This window comes from Emys orbicularis, chromosome 24 (genome assembly GCF_028017835.1).
Source record: "Emys orbicularis isolate rEmyOrb1 chromosome 24, rEmyOrb1.hap1, whole genome shotgun sequence".
Classification (NCBI taxonomy): domain Eukaryota; kingdom Metazoa; phylum Chordata; order Testudines; family Emydidae; genus Emys; species Emys orbicularis.
The window spans coordinates 10,396,140-10,407,390 of record NC_088706.1 but is presented as its reverse complement, the minus strand read 5'-3'; the positions used below and the strand labels follow the sequence as shown (position 1 = coordinate 10,407,390).

Below are 11,251 nucleotides of genomic sequence, written 5' to 3'. Positions count from 1 at the left end.
GATCGGACACAATTCTTAGCAGACACAAAACAGCACCAGGAAAAAGAGAAGCCAGGCTGAGGCTGTTTTTTCAAAAGCAGACCCCAAAGGCCTTTCGGTTGTCCCATAGCCAAGGGACTATGGTTATCATTTTTATTGGTATTAGAATAATGCCTTAAGGCCCTGGCCCTATTGTGCTTGGTGCTGTACATACACATAGCAAGAGGCTGTCCCTGCCCCAGAGAGCTTACCGTCAAAGCAGACAAAGGGTGGGAGGGGAAACTGAGGCACAGAGCGGGGGCGATGACATGCCCAAGGTCACCCAGCAGGTCAGAGATGGGAATAGAATGCTGGTCTCCTGACTCATAGCCCATTGTCTTCACTACTAGGCCACGCGGCTTCCCAGGCGCAGGCCCAACGACAGCAATTCCGGGCCCCAGGCCGGAATAGTCGATGGGCCCCCGCGCACGCAGAAGCCGCGCCTGCGCGGACGCGGGCCACCTGACATTTCGGTGGTGATTCGCCTGCGCTGGCTGGTGCCCAGTGAGCTGCCGGCTGCGCTGCTGGTGCCCCCCCCTTCTTCGAAGCCCCGGCCCCTGCTCACGCCATTCCCCCACCCCCGTCGCTCGCTCTCCCCCACCCTCACTCACTTTCACCAGGCTGGGGCAGGGGGTTGGGGTGCGGGGTGCAGGCTCTGGGAGGGAGTTTGGGTGGGGGGGGAGGGATCGGGCTCTGGGAGAGAGTTTGGGTGTGGGAGGAGGTGAGGGGTTGGACTCTGGGAGGGAGTTTGGGTGTGGGAGGGGGTGAGGGGTCGGGCTCTGGGCAGGAGTTTGGGTGGGGGTGGGGGAGGGGTGCAGGCTCTGGGAGGGAGTGTGGGTGGGGGGAGGAATTGGGCTCTGGGAGGGAATTTGGGTGGGGGTGGGGGAAAGGGGTGCAGGCTCTGGGAGGGAGTTTGGGTGGGGGAGGGGGTGCAGGCTCTGGGAGGGCATTTGGGTGCAGGAGGGGGTGCGGGCTCTAGGCTGGAGCAGGGAGTTGGGGTGAAGGAGGGGATCTGGGGGTTGGCGCTTACCTCGGGTAGCTCCCAAAAGCGATCGGCAAACCCCTCTGGCAGCGGCTCCTAGGCGGGGGGCCCTGGGGGTCTCCAGGCGCCGCTGCCCGCAGGCACCGCCCCCGCAGCTCCCATTGGCTGCAGTTCCCAGCCAATGGGAACTGCAGAGTCGGCACTTGGGGCAGGGTCAGCGCACGGAGACCCCCTGTCCGCCCCAGGGGCTGCAGGGACGAATCAGCTGCTTCCAGGAGCGGCGCAGAGCGAGGGTGGGCAGGAAACCGGCTTTAGCCCCGCTGTGCTGGTGGCGGCTGGGGGCCTCCAGGCCCTTTTAAATCACCCGGGCAATTCCCCCCTTTGCCCTCCCCTGTCAGCGGGCCTGCCCAGGGGCCCCATTCAGACAAACCATCATAATTGGAATGAATTTGCCAGCCACCTCACACAGGGACAAAGACTGTATGCTCACAGGCCAGGCCTGGCGCCCGCTGACATGGGAAAGCTTGCCCTGCCACGGTGGGTAGACAGAGGGCTCCGTTCTCCAGGATAGGCAGATGCCACAGTGATGAGCGACTTTCTAAAGCCCCAGCCAGACAGTGGAATATGTATGCTGATGATGGACAGATAGTTAGATTTGTAGGTTCACAAATCCATAGGTTTTTTTTTTTTCCAGATCAGAAGGGAGCATCCAGTCTGATCTCCAGCACAACCCAGGCCGTAGGACTTCCCTGAATTAACTAGCGTTTCAAGTGCAACAGCTGGGTGTGGGGATGAACTAGGGCAGATCGTTCAGAAAAACATCCAACCATGATTTTAAAATGTCCAGTGATGGAGAATCCATCACAGCCCTTGGTAAGTTCTTCCAAAGGTTAATTACCCACGCTAGTAAAAACTGGCACCTTATTTCTAGCCTGAATTTTTCTAGCTTCCGTTTCTAGCCACTGGATCTTATTAAACCTTTGCAGGCTAGACTGAAGAGCCCACTATTATGAAATTTTTGGTCCGCATGTAGGTATTTATAGACGGCTCAAGTCATCCCTTAAACGTCTCTTTGATAACTAAATAGATTGATCTCCCGTTCCAAGGCCTGGCTTCCAGTTCTTGAATCATTCTCCTGGATCTTTGCAGAACCACCTTCAGTTGATCAACATCCGTCTTGAATTCTGGACACTGGAACTGGACATAGTATTCCAGCAGCAATCACACCAATGCCAAATACTAAGGTAATAACCTCTCTACAAATACGTGATATTCCCTTGTTTATGCATTAGCCCTTTTGGCCACTGGATCGCACTGGGTGCTCATGTTCAGCTGAGTAGCTACCGTGACTCCCACATCTTTTCAAGTTGCTGCTTCCCAGGCCAGAGTCCCCCATCCTGTAAGTGTGGGTGATGGTCTTTGTTCCTAAGTGTATGATCTTATCTTTGGCCATATCAAAACATGCGTTGTTTGCCTGCGCTCCTGCTTACAGAGCAATTCAGATTGTCTGTGTCAGTGATTTCTTCTTCATGATTTCCCACTCCCCCAATCTCTGCAACACCGATAAACTTGATCAGTAACGATTGTATGTTTTCTGCCAGGTCATTGACAAAAATATTAAATAGCAGAGGGTCAAGAACTGTTCCCTGTGGGATCCCACTAGAAATCGACCCGTTCCACAACGATTCCCCGTTTTGGGATCTGTCAGGAACCAGACTGTAATCAGGGCCGGCTCTACAGTTTTTGCCGCCCCAAGCAGGGCGCCAGTGGCGTAGCCAGGGTTGCAGCCGAGGAGAAGCGGCGGAGAAAAAAGGCGCCGGTCCTTTGGTGGCATTTCGGCGGCCCTGCGCATGCGCTGAAATGCCGCTGAAAGACGGAGCGGCGCATGCGCAGGGCCACCCCGCTTCCCCATCCGGAGCGCTGTCTGGAGCACCAAGACTCCCGGCCACGCTCTCAGGGCCAGAGTCCCGGCCGGAGCGCTGGGAGCCCGCGGCCCCGTTCCGCCGGCCGCCCGGAGCGCCGGGAGCCAGCCCGCGGTCCACAGGCGCCACTTTTGGGGAATGTGGTCAGGGGAAGCGGCCGCTTCCCCTGAACCCAGCTAGCTACGCTCCTGCAGGGCGCCGAATTGCCACCGCGGACGGCGGGAGCCGTCCGTGTGCCGTTAGGGCGGCACGCGCGTTTCCGCGGCAGCGGCAATTCGGCGCCAGCTTCTGTCTTCAGCCGGAAGACAGAAGCCACCGAATTGCCGCCACGGGCAGCTGAACATAGAAGCTGCCGAGGAATTGCCGCCGCCGCCGCGGAAACGCGCGTGCCGCCCTAACGGCACACGGACTGCTCCCGCCGTCCGCGGTGGCAATTCAGCACGCTGCTTGGGGCGGCAAAAACACACGGACTGCCGCCCCTTGCAGATTGCCGCCCCAAGCACCTGCTTGGAATGCTGGTGCCTGGAGCCGGCCATGACTGTAATCCATGTAACGTTCATAATTGAGTGACAGATAGATAATGTGTCTGTCAATTGTAGACAGATTCAATCCAGCACTTTTCATGAGCATCTTTACTACCACCCTTCCCACCCCCAATTTTTAAATCTATACATTTTTACAACACCGTTTCCTTGGTGAGGTTTTATTCTCAGTTGTCTCATCAGCTTCTCCTTGCTCGGGGAGGTAGGCAGGAACGGCACCTCCTAGTGCCAAGAGCAGGATTTACTTGCAAGTTTCCACGCCGCACAGCACCAGCGTGGCTTGCGTGAGGCAGAAGCAGCTAAGTGGGAACACAAGAGCCCCTGGTTGGCCTCGATGTGAGGGGGTTTCCCTTCTCAGAGGTGCAGGGGGCCAGGTGGCACAGCTGTGAGTCAGTGACTGAGAAGAATGCGATGCAAATCAGTCCGTACTGAGCAAGCAGCGTGAGAAGGACCCAGCTGAGTTCAGCCCATTTGCCTGCAGAAAGCCCCAGCAGGAGCGAATGGGTCCCTGATGGGACAGCCCCTTGCATGCACCCTTGTAATGCTTGGGACTCCTCTCCCGTCAGGCGTGTCGTGTTGGAACGGCGCGGAGTGGGAGGGTTTCCTGGGCCTGCTTGCAGGCTCAGGGCCTTGGCAGGAAAGGTGCCGGCAGAGTCAGTCTGGGCACAAAGCCGGGTGAGATATGCCTCTCTGCCTTAAGGGAGGGCTGTGATTTGGCTGCGGCCAGCGGTACCTGCCATGGGCAGAAGGTGGCCCCCATCCTTTCAGCGTGCGGCCTGCACCTCCGCGCCAGCAGGACGGGGGCACAGCGATGGCCATCTCCAGTCTCCTGCCCACCTGCCGGTGCCAGTGGGATTCTGCGGCTCTCAGCACCGGGACCGCTCGGCCACTGGGCGTGTTGACTGCGAGCGCCCCCAGCTGAGCGTGATTCAGCAAGGTGCTTGGGCAGTGCCTGACTCTCAGCACATGACCAATAGTCTTATTTGTGACCAGTGACCTCCGCAAAGAATCTCCTTTACGATCAGGGCACCTGGGTCCTCTTCTAGCTCAGGGGACCCCATAGCAGACCCCCCCATGCTGCTTACTACTTGTGACAGGCCTGATCCCGCAGGCATTACTCTGGCAGAACTCCTCTGACGTGGGGAGAGACCCCCCTGCTGCCTTTCAGCCCATGCCGAGAACCTCGATCTTCCCTGGACCATGCAGACCCCGCCCCATGGCCCCGTCCGAATCCAGCACTAGTACGGCATGGGGTGAACTCCTTAACTGCCCTGCCCCATGCTTGGGCTTCAGCACCACCTCCTGGCTGTCGTGTCCATACAGGGACTGGCGAGAGGGTGTGGTGTGGGTGGGGGTAGGTGCATCGTGAGGGTGGGGTGGGAATGGGAGGTCTGTAGGGTGGCAGGAGGGCGATGCGGGTGCCCAGGAGCAGGGAGAAGGGAGTGCAGAGAACCGGACAGGGCCCTGCCCCTGTAACTTTGCACCGGACCCTGCAGAAGCTGCCGCCATCCCTGCAGCATGGGGAGCTTTGTATTCTCCTCTTGCGCCCCGGATGTCTCCCGCCGTGGGTGCATCTCCGCCAACGGCCTTTGCACCTTGGTCCGTTGCTTGCTGGCAAGAGCGGCCCTTGCTCTCCATGGGGAGATGCTGCTGCTCTTCACCTAGAGTCTGGAAACCAGCTAACCTCCACCTCCCCCCGGCATGTCGTGAAGAGCTCCAGGAACATGAGCATCAGGGGAGATCAGGGAGGCCGCTTCTGCCTTGTAGCTGAACTTGAAGGTGCCCTCGATTGTTTTACGCTTCCTCCACCACCTCTCAGCTGTGTTGGGTGGGTCCATCCTGCAAAAAATGTGGTTAGGTTAAGGCGTGTTGCAACTTCCCCTTTTTTTTTCTTCTGCTAGGTACAAGTGCCACTTACCCTGCACGAGCAGCCCTCAATGCTACCTCTGCCCAGCGCAGGATCCAGGCTAGGCAGCAGAGCCTCCAGCCCCTTCCTGACAGGTGAGTCCAGCCAGAGCTTAATGGGGACAGGGGGTGGTGAGAGGTGGGGGGTTGTTCCTGATCCAGACCTTCCTTGGTTTTGAAAGCAGGTCAGTCATTAATACCAGCATTGCAATGTGGCCAGGACTCCTGGGTTCTACTCTTGGCTCTGCCCCTGGCTCCCTGTGGGACCTCGGGCAATCCACAGCCCCTTTCTGTTCCTCAGTTTCCCTGCCTATCAAATGGGGGTGATGTGACTTATCTTTGTAAGGTGCTTTCAGATCCTCAGATGAAAGGGACAATGTCAGTGCTAAGTAGGGTGATCAGATGGCAAGTGTGAAAAATCGGGACGGGGGTGGGGGGTAATAGGTGACTATATAAGAAAAAGCCCCAAATATTGGGACTGTCCCTATAAAATTGGCACATCTGGTCACCCTAGTGCTAAGTATTAATACAGGGTTTTCCAGCAGACTCTGGGCTCAGTCCTAGCCTGAGACCTGCAGATGCCCACAGCTAGTGCGCCTTCAAAGGGCTCTGCACCTCCATGTGTCTGTGTGCAAAGAAGCATGTTGCGCCAAGCACCCCTGGAAGCAAGCTAATGTATCTGAAACCGGAGGGCTGGGCCGGAGACCAGAGGGCCTCTCCTTGATGGATGCAAGGAGGGTGTCCGGGCACTGGTGGCCGAGGGAGGCTGGAGATTAGGGAACAAGCTCTCCATGCAAGGCCAGGCGTTGGGAATACTTTCACAGAAACGCTAAGATCCCAAAGTAGAGACCTTTGTGTAGGCGCAGGAATGGCAGTGCTCCCTTGCCCCCTTGGCTAAGGAGCTTTCACTCAGCCCGGAGTGACCCCATCCAATCAGTTAGCTAGAGTCACCATCAAGCCAGCTGTAGAAACAGAAAAGCCGGGCTATTGCTACATTCATGTTCCATCCGCCCGTGGTCCCATTTACCAATGAACCAGTGAAGATTAACCCAGCCCTTACTGCTGAGAAATGATTTCAGCTGAACTGGGCAGCGGTGATGCATTCACTCACAACAGGAAACCGTCCTGAACAACAGGAAGCCTTCACTATCATGCCCACACAACTGTGAGCATTTCAAAACATCTCATGTTTACTCTCTTGCAGAATCCCGGGCTGCCGGACGGAGGTGCCAGCTCTGACCTCTGCTCCATCGGCTGGACACGGGGCCGGCTCCTATCCTATGTTTGTGCTTTCTCTAGCTCTGGGCTTTGCTCTTCCTCAGGGCTTGCCGGTTCCTCAGAAGATGCCTGCTCCAGGGCTAAGCCGTTCAGTAGATCCCTCTCTCCCTTCTCTCCTAACTGACATCCCCGAGGCCAGGGTTAGCCTGCTGTACAGCGTGGACTCATGTCTGCAGCTGGCAGCCAGGCAGAACATCAACCTCATCCTGCAGCACTACAATTACACGGGGAAGCTGGGCAGACGGCGGCCCCAGGAGGACAGGATGGGCCTCCTCAAGGTGGCCTTCATCACCATTAGCTGCCTCATTGTGGTGGAGAACCTGCTGGTGCTGATAGCCATCGTGAGGAGCCTGCGTGCCCGCCGGTGGGTCTACTCCTGCATCGCCAGCATCACGGTGAGCGACCTGCTGGCCGGGGTGGCCTATATCTGCAACATCTGCCTATCGGGCAGCAGGACCTTCCAGCTGACGCCTGAGCTGTGGTTCCTCCGGGAGGGCGTCCTCTTCATCGCCCTGGCCGCCTCCACCTTCAGCCTGCTGGTGACGGCCATCGAGCGCTACAGCACCATGGTGAGGCCCATTGCCGAGAACGAGGCCAGCAAGACCTTACGCCTGCGCAGTCTCATCGTCTCCTGTTGGGCCTTGGCCATCCTCATTGGGATGCTGCCCCTGCTGGGCTGGAACTGCCTGTGTGACTTCCCCAGCTGCTCCACCCTCCTGCCCCTCTACTCCAAGAACTACGTCCTCTTCTGCGTGGTCATGTTCAGTATGATCCTGCTGGGCATCATCGGCCTCTACGCCGCTATCTACCACCTGGTCCGGGCCAGCTCCCAGCAGGCCATCACCCGCCACAGCCGCAATAGGTCCCTGCGGCTGCTCAAGACCGTCCTGATGATCCTGGGGGCTTTCATTCTCTGCTGGAGCCCGCTCTTCGCCTTGCTGCTCCTCGACGTCTTCTGCGAGTCCCAGACCTGCAAGCCCCTGCAGGGCATGGACTGGGCCCTGGCCCTGGCATTGCTCAACTCAGCCGTCAACCCCCTCATCTACTCCTTCCGCAGCCTGGAGGTGCGCCGGGCCGTGCTGGGCTTCGTCTGCTGCTGCTGCATCCGCCTCGGGCTCCATGGGCCCGGGGACTGCTTGCTCATGGCCGATATCAACTCGGGCTCCTCGACCGAGAGCTCCCTGCGGACTCGCGAGAGCTTCCGCCGGACTCGCGAGAGCTTCCGCCGCTCCATGGTGCTCAACGCCGGGGCCCGGCCTAGGGAGCCTCTCTCCAGCAACTCCAGCATGATAAGCAGCCTTACCAGTATCTAAGGGGATGGCGGCCGGCTCCAGGAGGGGGCCTACCCATGGGGACTTGCCCTCGTGCCCGGGACTGGGTGTCAGGAGTAAGGCCCAGCAGCTGCTCCCGCTCGGGCTCCTGATAGCCTCATGGGAACAGGTGGGCTGGGTCAGCTAGCCCGCCTGACGGACCGCCCCACCCGATTGACTGAAGAAGCCAGCAGGCTTGCTCTTAAGCCCATAAGCAGCAGCAGAAATTATGCTGGCTGCTCAAAACATTTTCCACGGCTTCTGCCCTGCCTGCCCTCCCTCCCTCCCTCCAGATAACCTGGTTCTGATTCCCGACTTCTGACGCTGATTCCAATCCTGGGCTCTGACTCCAGCTGTGACTCTTGGTTCTGGCCTCTGGCCTCTAACGCCAGCTGCTCTAACCACTAGGCATGGCCGCCCATATATCCTGGTCCCTGACACTGGGCACTTGCTTTGAGAAGCAGGTGGGGGAGGCATAAAAGAGACGACTGCAGAGAACTAGATGTCGGTGGATCCGGTGCCGGAAGGCGTATGACACCCCTAAGACTTGGGTTCAGCACAGCCTAAGGCTGAGCAGGGCAGTGAGCTCAGGGCAGCTGTATGTGACTGAGGCAAAGTCATTCCTCTTCCAATGTGTGTGTCAGCAAGTACTGGCTGGGCTATTGTTTCAGTGTGTCTGGGGTGTGCGTGGAGTCATTCCTCTTCCAATGCGTGTGTCAGCAAGTACCGTCTGGGCTATTGTTTCAGTGTGTCTGGGGTGTGCGTGGAGTTATGGGCTGGATGCTGCGTCTGGGTGTAGGCCAGGGGTAGGCAACCTATGGCACGCGTGCCGAATGCGGCACGCGAGCTGATTTTCAGTGGCACTTGCACTGCCCAGGTCCTGGCCACCGGTCCGGGGGGCTCTGCATTTTAATTTAATTTTAAATGAAGTTTCTTAAACATTTTAAAAACCTTATTTACTTTACATACAACAATAGTTTAGTTCTATATTATAGACTTATAGAAAGAGACCTTCTAAAAGCATTAAAATGTATGACTGACACACGAAACCTTAAATCAGAGTGAATAAATGAAGACTCGGCACAGCACTTCGGAAAGGTTGCCGACCCCTGGTGTAGGCTGTGCCCACGGTTATGGGGTGGGCACTGCTCCAGGCTCTGGTGCACAATGTGCAGCCCCAGGGCTGAGGGCAGCTTGCTCGCAGATTGTGGCGAGCGGTGACTCCCCCTCCCTGTGATGCAGCTGATGAACCGTGGGCGTTCGACCGCCGGGGAGCGAAGCCATCCAGCGATTCCCATCCCCGTCTCGCCAGGCTGATGCAGCCCCGCAGCGAGAGCCCGGTCGACGTGGCCGGGCGTTTGAATGAAATGAATCAGCCGCTTAGGTGCAGCCCTCAGATTCATGGCGAGCAGCCAGTGAATCTGCGAGTGGGACGGGGTTAACCACCCCCGGCCGGGGCATAGTTGCAACCACTGGCCTGACTCCATTCCTGTGGGCCTGGTGCTGTGCCGGGACGTACGGTGCATGTGTCACAGCCCTGGCAGCAGTGGCTTACAGGCCTCCTGCGCCTCTGGCCTGCGGCATAGGGCACGTCTGCAATAGGGGCCTGGCAGTGTTCCAGGCTGGACGGGCTGCCCGCCACGCTGGATGGGAGACCAGTGACAGCCCTGGCACCGATCCAGGGGGTGGGTGCAGCTCGGGGTGGGCCCCTTTTGGGAGGTCGGGCATGTTTCCAGCACACCGGCCAGCCTGGCACCCGCTCGGCTATCCCCGTGACGAAGGGCTAGCCCTGGTCACGGCGGAGGAGCTGGCTCCGGGCGCGGAACGGCAACGGCCGGGCAGGGCACTTACTCCCCGGGACTTCCATGGGCTTTGGGTCGGGCCCTTAGGGACGCGGGTCCATTTCCCCTTCCTCTCCAACCTGGCATGGAAATGGCAGCGAGCGCAACGCTGCGTCTTTCCAGGAACCTTTTGCAAACAGGGTTTTGCAACAGGCAACTTACACCATTGCATCAGGGGACCATGTGTGTGTGTGTGTGTGTGAATCTGTGCCCCAAACCCTGCGATACATTGTGTAGGGCGAGGATTCCCAAGAAGGAGAGAGGCATTTATGGGCCCGATCCTGAGGACTTTCCTCAACCCCCACCCCCCAAAGTCAATGGGAATTTGCCTGAAAGAAGCAGTACAAGATTTGCCCAGGTAATGAATTTAATCTCCCAATAGGCCAGTCCCCAACCTACAGAGGGGAAACTGAGGCTCCACGGTCACAGCTAGGGATTGAACCCAGGAGTCCTGTCTCCTACTCCCAGGCTTGAGCCACACAATCATCCTCCCTTATAACAGTGAGGAAGCCTGAGACTGCATTAGCCTCCCGCCTGCCTTGGTGTCTTGACTGGCCCATTGAGAGTGGCGTACTGGTGCTCGGTTTTCTAAGCCTGTGGGTGTCTCTCTGCCCATTCGGCCCTCACCTGGGGCTCTGGCCCTGATGGTTCAGCTGCGGCCTTGCTGGGTACCTGTGGCAGGGGAAGGGTGTTGCCACGTGGCTCCAGCATCGCGGGATGCTGCTGGCAGGGGCACTGCAGTGCTAGGCAGTGTAGCAGCAAAGGGTGGGCATGTGTCGTCGCTCTGCATGGGAACGGCAGAGCCGGCGGCCCTTGTGGCTGGCTGCGGCCGGAATGCAACAAGGTTGGACAGGTGGGGTGGCCCTGGCAGTGCCGGGTGGGCGTAGTGGCCGTACGGCCATGCTGAATGGGCGGGCAGGGCTGCATGGCAATCCAAAGCAGGTGGCGATGCTGGAAGCGGGTGGTCGGGGTGGCTGGGTCTCAGGGGGCTTGGGCCGTGCTTGACGGCTGTAGCAGGGCTTGCTTGGGCGCACTAGCACAGGAGGGCTGTGGCAGAGGTGCGTGGAGGGCTGTAGCGGGCTACGGGAGACATGCTGGGGGCACTGGCTGGCTGCATGCAGCAGGGCTCCACCATGCCAAACGGACATGCTGAAGGACGCCACGGGGGGTGTCGTCCCCCCGTTTGGTGCTGATGGGGGAGAGGGTTCTGGGGTAGGAAAGCAAGGCTCTGGTGTGGTACTAGTGGGCAGAGAGCTCTGTTCTGCATTGCTCCAGCAAAGCAAGGTGGAACTGCGCCTTCTTGTAGCTACTATGAGAAGCAATGTGCGGGGGGTGAGGGAGGGGATGCATTTCTTGCGGGGAGAAGTGTCTTTCTTATTTTCCATTCCCTGTTGCAAATGAAAGAGGAACCAGCTAACCTTGCTCGACCCTAGAGGCTGAGAGCATCTCCACT

At 58.4% G+C, this 11,251-nt stretch overlaps 1 protein-coding gene across 1 annotated transcript; it reads left to right on the top strand.

The window, feature by feature from the left end:
• The first annotated feature begins 5,364 nt into the window (after positions 1-5,364).
• Positions 5,365-8,293, top strand: S1PR4 (sphingosine-1-phosphate receptor 4). Its single transcript, XM_065422199.1, has 2 exons — positions 5,365-5,465; positions 6,574-8,293. The coding sequence occupies exon 2, from the start codon at positions 6,650-6,652 to the stop codon at positions 7,958-7,960; it is 1,311 nt and encodes a 436-aa protein (XP_065278271.1). The 5' UTR covers positions 5,365-5,465; positions 6,574-6,649; the 3' UTR covers positions 7,961-8,293.
• The last annotated feature ends 2,958 nt before the right edge of the window (positions 8,294-11,251 follow it).